Raw genomic sequence first — 17338 nt, 5'->3', positions numbered from 1 at the left:
CAATGTGAAAGCCCGAAGGCTTTCACACTGAAGCGGTGCGCTCCAAAAGTCCTGCTAGCCGCATCTTTACTGCGGTATAGCAGCGGTGTGTTCACCGCTCCTATACCGCGCCTTCCCATTGAAATCAATGGGAAACCGCGGTAACACCGCAATAATACCGCCCGCCGCTAGCGGGGGTTAAAACCTTACCGCTAGCGCCCGAATATCGCGGTAAATACGACGGTATAGCGGCGCTACAAATAGCGCGGCTATACCGTCACCGCGGCTACACACTTTATGCTTTTTTCGTCTGCTTCCGCTTTTTAAAATAGAAAAAAAACATAGGCTTGTTCAATTTTAGAAAAACAGACCTGAACGGAAGCGGATGAAAAACTGAAGTAAAAAACGGACAACCATTTAAATCTGCCCATAGCAAAGCACTTCTGTCCATTTTTCAATCGATCGACAGACGGGAAAAAAAAAGACAGACAGACGGATAGCCCCTGTTAAAAGGGGCATTAACTGCCAAGAACATGTAAATACTAGCCTGTCCAGAGCCTGCCTACCGTTCTTTAAGGCCTTATACACACACAGGTGCAGTCGCCTGTACAGTGTAAAAGCCAGGCATAGTTGGGCACCAGGGTCCATATTAGCCCACCAGCAGCAGCTTGTCAAAAACAATGACAGGCTAAAATACGCTTCAGCTGCACACATCTGAGCAGTACTTGTGTACAGGCATGTATGCCGCAAATGGAGACATTCTGCATTTGGGGAATACGTCAGTCACAGGTGCATATAGCCGAAGCAAAAAAAATTCAGCCAGCCATTGACTCGGACAGGCTGCTAGCAACAGGCTATATGCATTACAGTGTGCTGAAACATGCCTGTGTGTACGAGATAGCCCTAGCCCTCTATAGCCTTGTATGTCTCCTTCCTTTCAAAGTGTCACTTTTCTTTTAATACTACAGGTAAGATGAACAAAATGTGATGTCACCAACTCCTGTTGAAACAATGGATTGCAATCTTTGACAAGCGTTTGACATCACCAAAAAAAAAAAAAAATGGTTTCCTCTGGAGATTGGAGGCGATGCAGTACAGCATTTCGCTGATAAAAGTATTTACAAATTTCGACATTTCTCAACGCAAAAAAAAAAAAAAAAAAACCCTTCAATTTAATTGTATTAGATTAAAACTGTAACGTCTATATTACAGCAAGAATAACAGGCTCCCTTTTCTTCCCACAATTGGTACATAAAGTGAACATGCAATGTCTTAACACCAAGGGGGGCGAAAGGACAGACGGACAGCTGATTCCAGAGTCCAAACTAAGGACATGGGAAGGAACCACACTTCTTGGATGGGGGTGGGGGGGGGGGGGGGGGTAGTCAGTTCAGATTCTGCTTCCCAGATAAGACAAGACAGCAGCTGTAAGTAAACAAAAGAATTCCCTAGCAAGTGATAAATTGTACCCCCTATCCCTGCAGAAACGAGAGGGGCATGATTCCTTCAATGAAGCACAGTGCTAATAAAACCTCCCCCACCCTCTTGCCCTAACGGTTGCAATACTAATTCACAGCAATGCCCGGGTAAGGGGGCACCCAACAGAACAGTCCGCATACGACACCTGTGCAGGCTCAATCCTTGATGCACGATCTGGTTTCCTTGATAACATAAGCCACACCCACCGCTATCCTTAAACTTTTTTTTTTTTTTTGGACAATGCTTTTTTAGTATTTCTTTAAAAAAAAAAATGTACAAGTCCATTTTCAAGAAAGCAAAGCGTCTTGCTTTGTGTTATGGTACAAATGGAAGGAGGGGAATAAACATGGGGAAAAAACATGGAGCAGAGGAAGGCAATGATGAGGATTGGACCGGTGCAAATGTCTGGTAATGGGTTCAGCAGAAAAGGGGGAGGGGCACAGACACCTCTGCATCATTTGGTATTCCTGTTGCTGTCAGTTTTGGAGAGAGAGAGACTGGACGGGGGAGGTGGGAGAAGAGGGCGGGGCAGGAGCAGCCAAGGTTGCAGGGGGAGGAGTGAGCAGGTTTTAGCTCCCATAATGCATTGTGTTGGTGTTGATAGACATGGGAGAAGCCATAGAGATGGCTGGACCACCCATAGTGAACTGGTTGTTGACTGGGTAGTGGCTGGTAACATTGGAACCAGCTTGTCCTGAGCCCGATCCTAGAAGAGAGAAGAGACGAGAAGTTTTTTACCATGACTTTGGAAGGGTTCAATGGCACACAAGTGCCTAGATCTTACAATAAATGCATGCCGCAGAACCTTACCTTGGACGATGCCTGTACTCATGATGGATCCCATCCTGGAGTGGGTGTGATTAACAATTCCTGTGTTAGCTGCAAGGAAACGGGGGAGGAGGTGGGAGTGGAAACGGGTGAAGTTAAAGGAAACATTGCCTACACACAATTCTTGGTAGTCTAGTAAAAATGAAGGGCATTAGTAAAACAAAAAAAAAAAAAGGGGGACAGTTATACAAATGGTGGTGTTGCCCACAACAGCCAAAAACGTTCTTGCTATGTCTATACTGCAGCTGGGAAAACTAACGTCGCCCTAATTGTGGGACAGCTTGTCATGCAAAGTCTCAATCATTACTAAAACAACTTAGGCATGCTCTATAGCAGTGATGGCGAACCTTGGCACGCCAGATGTTTTGGCACTACATTTCCCATGATGCTCAAGCACAATGCACTGTAGTTTAGCATTGTGGGAAATATAGTTCCAAAACATCTGGGGTGCCAAGGTTCATCATCACTGCTCTATAGAAACTTTTAAATGCTTTTGCTAAAGCCCCTCATTAACTTGAATGGACGGCTTCTGAAATCCAAGGCATGAGCTTCCCATCAGCAATCATCTACATTGCCATCTATAGCTAGTTATAGTCAGGCCCACTGCACCGCACATTGTCCACAAAAGTGTAGAGAACACTATATTTTATTATTTAAGATTTTAAACTCATGGCATGTATGATAAAGGGGCATTCATGGGGGGTGGTAGTGTGTAGCCAGCGACTACCTGGCTTGTTCTAAATAAATATTGTGTACTGTAGATATTTCAGCCAGGGCTCCTCAGGTACCCCTACAGGACACATTCTGAATAACTTCAGTAGTAGAACCATCTGCAGAAACTACCGATTCAAAAAGTTTCACCAATTAATGTTCATAGATTTGTCTGTATATGCCTGTGAAACATTGCTGGTGTATCCAGAGTAAGCGCAAAGAAACCAGCAGGCCGCTTAATCAGAGGTTGGAAACACATGACTTGTTACAGGTACCAGAGGAGTCATTTAAAGGCAGTGGTCATCAACCCTGTCCTCAGGCCCACTAACAGGCCAGATTTTATGTATTACCTTGGGGAGATGCAGACTAGAACACTGCAATCACTGAGCAGCAAATGATATCACCTGTCATTTATTTCAGTTATCTTGCAAACCTGGCCTGTTAGTGGGCCCCGAGGACAGGGTTGATGACCACTGCTCTAAGGCAAGCCCATAAAAACCGATATGTGAGGATATGGGTGGACACTGACCGATTACCCATTGGATTTTCATATCTCCAGACACAGGTTTTCTTTAAACACTGCCTTCCTGGCGTATTGTCAAATGACGTTTGCAGATGGGATCTCCCATCCTGGGCGGGCGTCATATGACGTTCTCCGCTTCCCGCGTCTCTAAGGAGCAGGTGCGCGTGCCCGGCGGCTGCGATGTCCGCCAGGCACCCGCTATTGCTCCCGACAGAGCAGGAACGTGGATCTGTGTGTGTGTGTAAACACACAAATCAATGTTCTGTCAGGGGAGAGGAGACAGATCATGTGTTCCTAGTCCATAGTTTAAAAAAAAAAAAAGTGTCTGATCTGTCTGCCGCAATGTCACAGATCGCCGCCATTACTAGTTAATTAAAAAAATAAAATAAAATAACTAATAATAAAAAAAAAAAAAACTTTGTGTAGGCGCTATAAATTTTGCGTAAACCAATCAATACGTTTACCAAAAATATGGTTTTCTTTATATCGGCCTAAACGGTGGATTTTTTTTTTTTAATTGGAATATTATAGAAAAAACATTTTTTTTGACTGTCAAATTGGGACCAACAGCTGTGTTCATGCAGTCACAGAATCCCGCCAGACATGAATAAGGCTGCCTGTATGCAGATGCATAAAACCTCTGCATTCCGTGTAGGTGTACACTGACACAACCATGTGAACAACTCCTTACTTTAAAAAGGTTCAGCTAAGCAACCCGCCAGAGACATGAAACAGTGGGGCTTATTTACTAAAGGCAAAATCCACTTTGCACTACAAGGGCAGTCGCTGAAGATCTGAGGGGGACATGCAAGGAAAATAAAACAGCAATTTCTACATGATTGGATGATAGAAAATCACAAGAGCTTCCCCTCATTTCAGATCTACAGCAACTGCACTTGCCTTTAGTAAAATCAACCACAATGTCCTCAACATCTACTATTGGAAGAAGAAGAAAAAAAACCCACTGGGCCTCATGTCTGTAGTCAAGTGTTTAGTAATCATGTTTTGAAGACTGTCTTGAACTTTTTTTTTTCCCCCTTTCTTCATATGTACCTAGAGATAAGCTTATAATCTTACCTGTAGGTACAGCGAATATCTCCTAAACATTCCATTTAGGAGATATTCTGCTGATTACGTCACTGTGCACAGTGCGCTCTGCATTCAGGGCCCACCAAGTATGCCACCAATGCATAGAGCACTGTGCTGCCATCATAACAGCCACGCATGTACTGAAGAGACATTGTGGCCGAGCGAAATTCAAGAGACTAGAGAGGGCAAACCTAGAAAGAAGCATCAGCAGTGGTGACAGAGGCAAGTCTATCGTAATGTGCATTACAGCATTAACCACTTCAACTCTGGAATATTTACCCCCTTTCATAACCAGGCCGTGTTTTTGCTATACGGCACAGGGTTATGTTAACTGAATTGCGCGGTCGTGCGATACTGTACCCAATAAAATGTATGGGGGGGGGGGGAACCCACCACACAATATTTTTTTACTTTCTGCTATAAGAAACATACAAGAAAAAAATAAAATAAAAAAATCTTCATTAATTTAGGCCTATCTGTATTCTGTTGAAAAAAATCCCAATAAGCGTATATTGATTAGGCTGCGCAAAAGTTCTAGCATATACAAACTTTGGGATTTATGGAATAAAAACGAATGGTGTTTTTTTTTTTTTTTTTTTTTAAAGTCGTAATGGCGGCGATCAGCGATTTATAGCGGGATTGCGATACTGTGGCAGACAAATTGGTGCATATTTTTAACACTGTATTAATGTCACCGGTTCCTAAAACTGTCAGTGTGTCACTGTACTAATGGCACTGGCTGGGAAGTGGTTATCAGGGGGCAAGGCGATTTTTACTAGGGAAAGGCGTGGATTCATGCCCCTGCTTTGCAGGAGCACAGGATTTATGCCTTCCCTACTAACAGAACAGCGATCTGCCTTGTTTACATAGGCAGACCGTCGTCCTGCATATGTACCGAACGATTGGCGGGTGTCAGCAGACAGTCTGTTTTACCCGCTGTGCAAAAATCACTGGTGGCACGCATTTGCACCCACTACCCACTTTTTTTTTATGTCACAATGTAGAGTATAAGATTTCCTATCATCTGTGCCCAGTCTTGCCACACAGAGTTAATCCAGCTCTGAGCAATCCTCTTATTGTTCAGTGAAATACAACAGACTTCCAGATAAAAAACCAAAGTCCTTGCTTCTGAAAAAAAGTGCACAATTCACATCCCCTCCCCTGTGTTTTGATTAAATGTTTTCAAAATATGGGGTGAGTCACAGTTTAGTGCCATGAGAAGATGCAACAGCCATCAGAATATACATTGAGCTGGAGGGAAGAGGGGAGGGGGATGTGAATTGAGCATTTTTTACAGAAGCTGTGCATGTCTGCAAGCAGTGCACGAGATATGTGAATAACCTGTCACTCAAGCAAGGACTTTGGTTTTTATCTGGAAGTCTGTTTTATTTCCCTGAATAAAAAGAGGATTGCTCAGAGCTGGATTAACTCTGTGTGGCAAGACTGGGCACAGATAGGAAATCGTATTCTCTACATTGCGACATCAAAAAAAAAAAAAATGTTTGGGTTTACATCACTAAGCCTTGTGCAGGACTGGCTGTAACCCTTGGGCCACAGGATACACAAAAAAGGCTGTGGCCCAAAAGCACTTGCCCAAAGAGGAAATAAAGTACAAAAACAAGTTATTTTTTGCCATTTTGAATACAGTGAGGAAAAAGTTAGAACCTCTGCCAGGTTTTTATTTCATTTGGTCCCCAAACATTTTTTTCCTGTCAGATGTTAAATTGTCTATGTGCCTATAGAGCAGTGGTGGAGAACCTTGGCACCCAGATGTTTCAGAACTACATTTCCCATGATGCACAAGTACATTGCAGCGTGCATCTGCATGGGAAACGTGGTTCCAAAATATCTGGGGTGCAAATGTTCGCCATCACTGCTATAGAGGATTCTCTACTTTTCTTCTGACACCTGTCACCTAGACAGGAAGTGAGGAAAAATCTCCCCTATTTGGACAAAAAAAAAAAAAAAAAACCCCAGTAAAATCCTGAAAGGTTCCAATCTTCTCCAACTTTACAATTGCCAATTTGAACAGTTCTCCCAGACACTTTGATGAATAAGGCTCAATGCTGACGTTAGAGAACATTCTATTACTTCCCCTACAAATATTCCTGAAATTAAACCAGCATACAAGCCTATACTACTCTACATGCTTGAAGTTGAAGGTCATTTGTATTAGTACACTATAAATAGGTTATATCCCCTATTGGTTAATGAATGAGTCAGGGATTAGTTGTAAGAGAAGGGATTCTTTTAATGGTAAGTCGTATTAAGTGTTAGGTTGCCATAAATTACTCCTCTGGTCTGTAATCCATCATTTCCCTTTCTAAAGCTTGCTGGCCATACACAGCTAGATATTCAACTGATGTCTGCCGAATTGGTGAAATTCACTCTGGGTGGCCTTGTTGGAAGTTGGTGGAAGTTTTTGGGCTGAACAGCGTCTGCATCTTATCGGATTCAGTCACTGATGTGGGTATTCATGTAACTGAGGGTAGCTGTGGCTGCTTGAATACAAAAGCCAGCAGTGCAGATTTCTTCAACAGTGTGTACCATGGATGGAGGAATCCATTGGTTTTCCTGCATATCATAGCGCAAGACTAGCTTATGAATCCAGATAAATTCCTTCCTGCACACTAAGGATGCGTTCACGCCTGAGCGTTTTCAGCTCAGGCGTGGACACAGGACTCTAACCACTTCAATACATGGCACTTTTACCCCCTTTGTGCCCAGGCCAGTTTTCAGCTTTCAGAGCCGTCACATTTTGAATGACAATTGCACGGTCATGAAACACTACCCAAAATGACTTAAATTATTTAGACTGTAGGAAAGTTAGAGTCCACAAACTATGGAATAGAACTGAAAATTGGTCAATCTTGATGACCTGGACCACAGCAATCTCCCGTTCTGAGCCCCGGTATATCCAAGTCAGGAGCCCGAGGCTTAGATATCCCCTCGGCATTCACACGCCCTTCTTTCCAGCTGATTGGCAATGCGGCTGCTGATTGGTCGGTGCCACAAATGTGATGCCACTGACCAATTAGAATACGTCCCTCCTGAGGTACGTTTTTGACATTCAGCTGAGGGGGATTTCAAAGCCCCGGACTCCTGATGCGGATATACCAGGGCTTTGAACGGGAGATAGGCGCGGTCCAGGTCATTGTGGGGTGGGGATCCAGTGTAAGTTCACCTTACAGCTTTTTCTGTAAAAGATGAACTTACACTTTAAGAGGCGTGGGGGGGGGGGGGGGGGGGCTTGAAAGTTAAATTGTTTTTGTCATAATGTTTTGGAAAGCATACTGTCACCAGTGCAGTACAGTGTCCTCATACAATGGGCGTGGTGGTGATCAGGGAAAGCGACCGACTGTACCAGAAGAAAAAAAAAAAAAAAAAAAAACATTTTATGATTTTTTTTTTTTTAAACACGCTGTGACCAGAGCAATATAATGTTGTTACCATATTAACATTGTACTGCTCTTGGGAAGTGATCAGGATTTTTTTTATTATAATATTAATTTTCCTGACGCTTTTCAACCTGATACACCTGGAAATGTCGATAATGGCGGCAATAAAGCCAGCCATAGACAGCGATTTTCTTTCATGCAACTACAGGTTGCAAAAATATAAATAAAAAAATAAAAGTCACCAGATCGCCGCTCCCCCTTCAACAGTCTGTATTGATGGGGGAAATCCCTCCCGTAGAGCCATTGTGTTCTCCCAGGCATTACTGCTGGCAGCTATAATATGCGCTAGCAATAATTGCATGCAAAATCCGACAGGCTGATTGTACCCAAGTTGATCGATCAACTTTGGTACATTCAGCATGCACATACATGGTCCAAATCTCACCCCGTTCCTCCTGAACTGGCAGATATCAAACTGTCTATGGCGGACTTAACCAACCCCCAGGGTCCGATCATTTCCGATTATAGTTTTGGAAGGACAATGCTTTGACCTGTAGATATTGTTTAATGGATTAGGCTGAGATGCAGCTATTTGGTGACAAGGTTACAGGTGTAATCTGTTCAGGGTACCGGGAGAGTCCAAATTTATTTTTTTCCCCTTCCCTTGCTTTGGAGACTTTGTGGGGAAACAGTCTCCTTGCACTTAACCATTTAACAAGGTTAAAGACCTGACGATTTATTGATATGGTTAAATCGTTAGTCCCTTCTGTGGTGGGTTTTAGTGACATACAAGGAGAAGGTGTGACAAGTAGCAGTTTGTGACCAGGCTAATGCACAGCAATTTAAATCATGATCCACTTATCACATTATGAAAAAAATTTACATCGAGAACCGTTAATGGATTAGTTATACACATGGAGATGCAGTGATAGAGTTATCAGGTTAGTCTCTTATGAAAAGGCAATTTAGTGACAATGTTGAATTGATTCATATATGGGGGTTAATGAACTGCCTCTACAACTAAACCTTATGCCCATCCCCTCTTCTACAAGCAGGTTAGCTTTACGACACACGGCTGGCTGACAAGCCTTAAGCAGTGTAAGGGCTGGGGGAGAATGAAAGGGAAGAAGCATTTATGAGAGAATGGAGATTATGGTATTACTGGAGGTTCCGTATGTCAGGTCTTGGGGTCCCGGATGCAGAGACGCAGAACACGAGGCTGCAGACTGCTCACCTAGAGGGATGAGGTTACTGTGGCTGATGCCTGAGCTTCCAGCTATAACACTGCTGAGATCGTACGCCGTGGGCATACCTGCGCAAGCAAGACACAAACTGTAAGCACACACACACATACATACACACTTCTGCTCAAAGTAGATTAATTCACAAATCACATGACTGAATGAGTAAAAACAGACCCCTTGTGAAGCCTCCTATTAGGTAGGTGGTTTCATTTAAAAATATAAAAACCGGTCCAATACAGACCAGTCGCTGCTGCTCTTGATCTTTGTGTGGGAAGGGTAATGCAAGTATGCATATTCCATACCTGGCCAATCACTGTGGAAACAGAAGCTGCCATCGCAACTATAGTGATCCTCATGGTCTTTGGGGACCTGTGCCAAGCGGCTGCCCTGCTGTATAGTAAACAAAGGGGGTCGTCTGCTTGACACTGGTGCCATTCTGAGAACGCCTTGCATTTTTCTTGAATACAAGGTGTTCATCGATTGAATGCGACATTACCGCATTGTCTCTCCACCTTGTCCAATGTGGCAACGCACGATCAGCAAATGCTTTGCATGCAATAGGAAAAAATACAAGACGTCCTCTGAATGGCGCCCGTGCAGAGCAGGTGACCCCCTGTGTTCACCATGCAGCTCGACACAGCGACTAGTGGCGGATACTACTATAGTAACTTTCCACGTCCACAGGGATCAGCTAGGTCAATGCACCTTCTCACCAGCACACCATGGATCTTCAATTGCTGTCCAAAATCTTTTATTGCAGAGAGATCACATAAAAAAAAAAACAAGTGCAATGTTTCCGAAGCCACGTAGGACCCCTTCGTCAAACGTCCTGCGTGGCTCCAAAACGTTGTACTTGAGTGAGAAACTTGTAAAGCGCAACACATGCGAACTGAATCGCCTCTGGGCGATGTGATCTCTCTGCAATAAAAGCTTTGGACTGCAATTAAAGATCCATGGTGTGATGGTGCATTGATCTGCGATATATCCAGTGTCCAGCTCGCTACAGCACAGCCTAGTGATCCAGGAATGTGTGCGAGGAGAATATAGACAAGGTGTGGAATATGCACTTACATAGATGCAAGTTGGACTTTAAACGGGGAGGTCTGGCAAACGTATGAAGTTAAAAAACGTTTTGCCTTAGGAACCACTGTAACCAACATATACTAAAGCTTCTAAATTTGGTCTGTGAATCTAGGCTTTGATGACTTCTTGTCTAGAAGTTAAAGCAGAACTCCATTAGAAAAAAAATAAATAAAATCCTCCCATGCGATGGGGCTGTGCCCGCACTGCCTGGGTTAACTAAGGGTGCACCGAAAGGCTATACTTACTCGATCCCTTGGAAAAGCACTCTCCCCTACGTCCATACGCAGACTGTTTCTACCATGCTCCCATCCAGAGCAGGATTATGGGTGTGATGTTAGGAACAGTCCATTCACAGGACCACAGGAGTGATCCAGTCTAGTGCTTGGAGGATCCGCGGATTAGGCAAGTATATCCTCACTTTGCAATCCTCTAAACAAAAACAAACAGATATACTATGCAGTGCGGGCACAACTCCACTGCATGGAAAACAAACATTTTGCCTTGAGTTCTTGAAGGCTTTAACGACAGCTGGCATCATAAAAACACCCAAAACACCCCCTTTATAGATCATTCATATAGATCAAAAGCAAGCAGCTTATTGGTTACCAGGGGCCTTAAACCCACTTCTCCCCACCCCAATAATGCATAATGTCCAGTTTGGTCCTGACTCCCCCCTCACTCACCTCCCATGCCCATCCCTGTGTTCATGGTGTACGCCCCTGCTGTGTTCCACATGTTCTCAGAGGGAGAGGAGTAGTGTGAACCAGGAGGAGGGGACGGCGTTGTGCCAGTGTACCTGGAAGACAGACATGATGATCAGCCACTTGGCATAACTGACATAAATGTTAACACAAATATCTGCTTCTGCAGTGTCCTGAGGGGACCCAAGAAAAATGGAGACCATGTGGGCTTTTTACTCAAAAAAATGCAAATTAAAAAAGTATAAATAAAGCTGTATTCCCCATTAGTTTTTTTACTAGATTTGCTCTTTCAGTCTTTGTGCTTTTAACCTCTATCACACCACCATAGAAAGTGAAAAAAAGAAGAGCCTCAGTGTTCAACAGTGCAGCCTCAGTGTCCCAACAGTGCAGCCTCATCAGTGTCCAACAGTGCAGCCTCAGTATGCAGCCTCATCAGTGTCCAACAGTGCAGCCTCATCAGTGTGCAGCCTCAGTGTCCAACAGTGCAGCCTCATCACCAGTGAAGAAAAATTAGCCATTTGTAAAATGTTACAACAAATGAAGAAAGTTGTTTTCCTGGTCTTTTTTAGTTTAACAAAAAAATAAAAACCCAGTAGTGAAAAAGAAAGCTGTATCAAAAAAGATTTCATTTGGGTACAGTGCTGCATGACCGCGCAATGGTCCTTCAAAGTGCAACTCGACAGGAAGGGGGTGAAAGTGCCCGGTATTGAAGTGGTTAAAAACTGGATATTTTTTTTGTTGGCTCCTAGATTCAAAGCAAATTTGTTAAGCCCTGCTATAACCCAATTTATATAAATCGGCCATCTCCTTCCATGGCCACTGTCATAGTCAGCACTTCTGATACCACTACAAGCTTCTTATTAAACATGTTACTCAATACACTAACAGGTTTGATAATGGAGATACACACCTAAAGAACGGGTTCTTCAGATCCAGCAGATTACTAGATTTGGATCCAGTCTGATCCACCTGAGCAACAATACTGATATCATAACTTTGCCTGTAAGAGAGTGTGGAAACAATGAGATGCAACAAGCAGAGATAGAAGACGGTAACATAATCATTCAGCAGGTCCAGGACTGCTGCACTTTCTCCCACCTTTTGTTAGCAATAAGTACGACTGTCCCAGATAATGTGTCTCCAGCTTTGGTGAAGAGGGGGGACTGTAGGAGGCAGCGGACCTGGTACCAATGAGTGAGGGGTTCTGTGGGTGCCGTGGAAAGCCATACAGTCATTCTGAAAAAAAACAAAAAAAAACAAAACCCCTTTAAAGCCACAAAGAAAACCCTGCACAATATAAATTGGCAATTCATAATGCTTCATTGTCTTGATGATTTTTCCAACTGCGTAGCAGGAGAAAAATACCATATTGGCTATAAATGGATCAGATTGTTTTGGTAAGCCCATACAAAACACATAGTAAGGCTGGCCCTTACACTAAGCTAATTTCTTTCCTACAACCATGGGTTGGTAGTAGGAAAGAAAAATCAATTCCCCCCATTAAGCACTTAACGCATGCCATGTACTGCGGATGGGCAGCAGTTGTAGGCAGATGTTAACCCCTTCCCAGCCAGTGTCTTTAGCACAGCGACAGTGTATAGTATTAGCACTAGGGTAACGCAGTCAGGCTTTATAGAAATCTTTACAGGGAGATCAGTGTTTGCAACTCCCCCGGCCCGTCTGTACAGGTATCAGGTGAAGCATCGGAGCATTTGCCCGAGTACAAGTACCGGTATCGGGGACAACCCTAATTAGCACTGATCACTAATAACGGCACTGGTAATATCAATGGCAGATAGCAAGTATCAGACCGTCTACCGCAATATTGGGGCACCATTGTAAATAAATGATTGTCACCATTAGTAGTATTAAAAAAAATGTTTTATATATATATATATATATATATATATATATATATATATATATAAAACACACACACACACCAAAAGAAAGCTCTATTTGTGTGCAAAAAAATAGAAATATAATAAAATATTAATATCCCGATACCACTTTAATCAATCCCTCTCCCTCAGCTCTATTTGTGTGAAAAAAAAAAATATATAAATTTCATATGGTACAGCATTGCATGACCGCGCAATCGCTAGTTAAAGTAGCACAGTGCTGAATAGCAAAGAATGGGCAGGTCATGAAGGGGGTAAAATCTTTTGGAGCTGAAGTGATTAAACACAGTCAATGTGGATGGAGGAATCACTCCCGCTGTGCTACTGTATTCTGACCATGGGAACCCATCTATGGGCTGACTTAAAGGGGTTGTAAACACTCATTGTTTTTCACCTTAATGCATTAAAGGTGAAAAAGCTTCTGTAGTGCTGCAGCCCCCCAGCTTTAATTAACCTGAATGCTGTCACCCTCCGACCAGGAACGAGCACACCAGCTCTAGCTGGAGTCTCGTGTCCTGATTGGATAGATTGATAGCAGTGCAGCCATTGGCTCCCATTGCTGTTAATCAAATCCAATGACGCAGGATTCACACAGCAGCCACTTGTCATGTGACTGGAGTCTCATGAACGCCAATGGAACCGTTATAAATCGGTGCAACTCAAGTTGCTCTGACTTAGAAAAAGGTTCCTACACTACTTTTGGTGCGACTTCAATACGACATGCATTGACTTCAGCTAAAGAAGTCTTAGGCAAGCCACCATGAAGTCACGCAGGGATGACGGACTCGAAGCCGCGGCAGCGTGAACACAGGTGTAAGGAGCAATAACGTCCCATCAAATACCCTTTGAACAAATTTGTAACATCTCCAACTTACATGGAACCGATGAAAGCCACATCAAACCAGAAGGCCAGGCCATGGACCAAACCAGAATGGAGCATGTGGAAGGAGAAGGGGATTTCTATTCTGTTGGAGAAAGAATAGGTATAATGAAAAAGTGCATAGGTGCAGACAATATATACACAGTGTGATCAATGTCCCCAAGGTAAACCTGTAATGAAGGTGATATCGGGACTAGTTAATTGGCAAAACAGCTAGTGGATTGGCTAGCAGATGTCCCTTCAGTGCATCCTTGCTCGGGGTGAGTGAGGCTAGTGAAGCAAGAAGGTTGGACATCGACAGCTAGGCTACTAGTATTTTATGATGAAAATGACAACACCAGCATCAACGCGTTACTGAACATTTTAGTGGGGGAAGGGTGTGAAGTAACTCACAGCTACCAATCAGTAATCCTGCAGCAGCCAAACAAAAGTAAGCCAATTTCTAATTGGCTGTTAAAGCTCTCCTTTGCCGACATGTAGTACCTGTGCAAATCAGTCTCTTTGGCATCCAGGAAATTCACTGTATATTTCACAGATTTGGCCATCAGTATTCTAATGTCAAAGGTATCCTAAAAAGATAATAAAAAAAATTATATAGATTAAGACTGATGGGAGGAAAGCAGGACAACGGCATCCAATAGCAGCCCACATACCACAACTGGTTGCTTAAAATATTCATCCACAGCGGCTCCTCGAAGTGCTGAAAGGTCCACACCATGGAAAGAGGGCTGGTACCTAAAAAGGAAGAATAGAACTCTTAAAATCATTTGCAGATGGGATTACTTAAATAAAAGAACACATTTTATAGCGCCAACATCTAGAACAACATTCTGTATGCCGATCACATCCGCCCACAAAAAGGAGCTTAAAGTGCAATTCTACCCCAACACAAAAATCCCTGCATCTACAGACATCCACAATCCAATTCTAACCCATCTAGCCTTGTAAAGAAGAAATCTATATACATACCTTTTTAAAGCCGATCCAGTCTCCAGCGGCAGAAGCTCTGCAGAGGACACCCAACAACGGCTGTAAAATGAATAGGGAGCAACGTCCCCCATAGACTTGCTATGGGGCTTCCGTTGACGGCCGTGTCCTCTGCACCCGCCTCCACAGCGAAGCCGCAGCCAACGACTCAGCGTGGAACACGGATTGGTCAGCTTCAGACAAGGCATGGATACGGATTTCTTCTTTACAGGGCTAGAAAGCTAGAAGCTGATCCGCAGCTACAACAGAGGATTTGCTGAATTATCTTTGCAGGGAAAACGGAGCTGCAATTTGCACCAGACTAGTGTGAATCCAGCCTGAATAGAACACATCCGTGACGTGTCCCAGAAGACTGACGGGAGGAAGGAGTACGTCCACTCAGATCACCTAGGCGATCAGAGCAGATGAGGGAGTGGGCACCTGTCAAAACTTTAAAGTGGTTAAGCCACTAAAATCTATTCATCCCAACCCCTCCGTTATGCAATATGTGTCCCAATGTCTGAACTATATAAAAACAAAGCTGATTTTTACCTTATATCAGAGCGTTACCTGACACTCATGTGGCTCCTCGGCTCTCTCCTCTCCCCAGTTGACAGCTATAGTGGGAGGAGCCAAGAACTCCCATTGAGGTCAGTCGGGGAGGAAAGAGTGAGAGCGAGTGTCATGCAAGTGCCAGGAGACGCTCTGACAGAGGGTAAAAATCTGCATTTTTTTTAAATAGATCAGACACTGGGGAACATTGTTATAGAACAGAGGGGGTGGCATGAATAAAGTTTTTAAAGCAGCAGGAGGGGAGGGATGGGCAGTGCCTTGAGCTGACAAAGGGGCAAGAGGGGGCAAGAGAGGTTAAAAAACAAACAAACAAAAAAACAGGAGCCCTGGACGACAGAGGCACGTAAACTGACCACGGTGTCAGAGCTCAGCAGCCATGATAAACCTTAGTCAGTTTAAAGGGGAGCGCAGAACTGGACAGGATTAGCCAGGTATTTTAGGTTATACAAGGGGCCAAATAACACAGCACAAGCACTGTACTGTTATGCATGCTTTAAAGGTAACAGGATCTATATTTTTTATTTTTAGGGTAACAATTTAATGCTTATTCAGAACGTACAAGTACTTTAGTGTGCATGGTATCACTTAAAGGATATTATACAGGAACTATAACAAAAACAATGCGCTGTGGGGTTTAAGTAGAGTTCTGCTTTAAAGCAACATTTTCTTCTTAGGTCTGCAATTCTTAGACAACCTCGAAGGAACTCACCAGAAGTTGGCTTTTGTAAACTGTTCCATGTAAAGCTGCTCATCTGTGAACGGCGCTAGATGAACGTCTCCAATAGTTGGAAACATGTTACCTAGAAAAGAGACACAAAAATGTAAAACTGGAAATAGAAAAAGCTTAGATTGATCAATCAATTCTCAAAATTTAGCTAGGACAACAATTTACCATCATTTACTAGCTGGAAGCCAATGCCCACATCAGCTGTTCCTTGTCACTCCAGTAGTAAGACCTCTTGCACCCGATTTCCTGGCTCCCCCCACATGTTCCAGAACGTCTTATGGAACATTTCAATTAAAGTGTGGGGCTTTAATAACAGCGCATCCGACATCACAAATTAATGCTCTGCTCAAATGTGCAGCCATTTGTAATTTAAATTGGTTGTAAAGGCTCAAGTTTTTTTTTCCTTCATGCATTCTATGCATGTAGGTAAAGCACCCCCCCTCTCCCCAAAACATACCTGAGCCCCATCCTGTGGTGTGCACAGAGCCCCCCCCCCCCCCAGCATTGGCCGAGACAACAGCCATTGGTTCCGGTTACTGCAAATCGCAGCCAGTGAGCAGAAAATGGGGGCAGGGCCAAGCCACGCTCCGTGTGTGAAATGACACATAGCAAATGCTTGGGAGCTCCCATAGCAAGCAGTTTTCTATGGTGACCCTCGGCAGGAGGGAGGAGAGCCGATGGGGTACCCGAGAAGAGAAGTATCGTTGCTGCTCTGTGCAAAACTATTACACAGAGCAGTCAAATATAACCCAAGAGACAAAAAAAAAAAAAAAAAAAAAAAAAAAAAAAAAGAAGGAGGGCAGGGATTCACCTGGAGCTGAAATCTCAGTATTGGACTGAGCCTTTAAAGTGGCTGTAAACCCTTTACAACCATTTTATGTTGCAGATAAGCATATGGATAAGGCACGATTTATGAGATATCCCCGGCATGTGCTGATGTCATCAGCACATGCACACTAAAGCAAAGGCACGTATGTGCTGTTGCTTCAGTCTGTGTGCCGTTACAGATTGCTCCTGCGTGGGAGCGACATCATTGCGGCTCCGGCTAATCACAACGCTGGAGCCGCAATACCCGGAAGTAACCCCCAGGATAGACGACACCGTCCAGAGGGGGGGTACGAGGACCACTGCGGGGGCTTCGATCTAAGGTAATTCATAACGAGCCAGTATGCTATGCATACTAGCTCATTATGCCTCGGTCTTGCAGGTTTTTCTTTTTACAAGGGTTTACAACCACTTTAAGATTTAATGTTTTT

The 17338-nt window shown here is 43.6% G+C and overlaps 1 protein-coding gene across 3 annotated transcripts in view; it reads right to left on the bottom strand.

Moving 5' to 3' along the window:
• Positions 1-1131: 1131 nt before the first annotated feature.
• The window catches only part of CARM1 (coactivator associated arginine methyltransferase 1), a 55288-nt gene continuing 39081 nt past the window's right edge, over positions 1132-17338 (bottom strand). The window contains exons 7-16 of one of the 3 annotated variants that reach the window (XM_040346457.1): positions 16065-16155; positions 14470-14551; positions 14300-14385; positions 13812-13901; positions 12134-12271; positions 11946-12035; positions 11018-11130; positions 9170-9319; positions 2269-2337; positions 1132-2164 (exon numbers count right to left, since the gene is read on the bottom strand). In XM_040346457.1, the coding sequence (XP_040202391.1) occupies positions 2028-2164; positions 2269-2337; positions 9170-9319; positions 11018-11130; positions 11946-12035; positions 12134-12271; positions 13812-13901; positions 14300-14385; positions 14470-14551; positions 16065-16155 (1046 nt within the window). In that variant the 3' untranslated portion in view covers positions 1132-2027. The remainder of the gene's footprint in view (positions 2165-2268; positions 2338-9169; positions 9320-11017; positions 11131-11945; positions 12036-12133; positions 12272-13811; positions 13902-14299; positions 14386-14469; positions 14552-16064; positions 16156-17338) is intronic. The other 2 variants (XM_040346458.1, XR_005748078.1) reach the window with 2 other exon arrangements.

This window comes from Rana temporaria, chromosome 3 (assembly GCF_905171775.1).
Source record: "Rana temporaria chromosome 3, aRanTem1.1, whole genome shotgun sequence".
NCBI lineage: Eukaryota > Metazoa > Chordata > Amphibia > Anura > Ranidae > Rana > Rana temporaria.
Note: the sequence above shows the minus strand (reverse complement) of the source record. Positions and strands in the feature narration are given on the sequence as shown.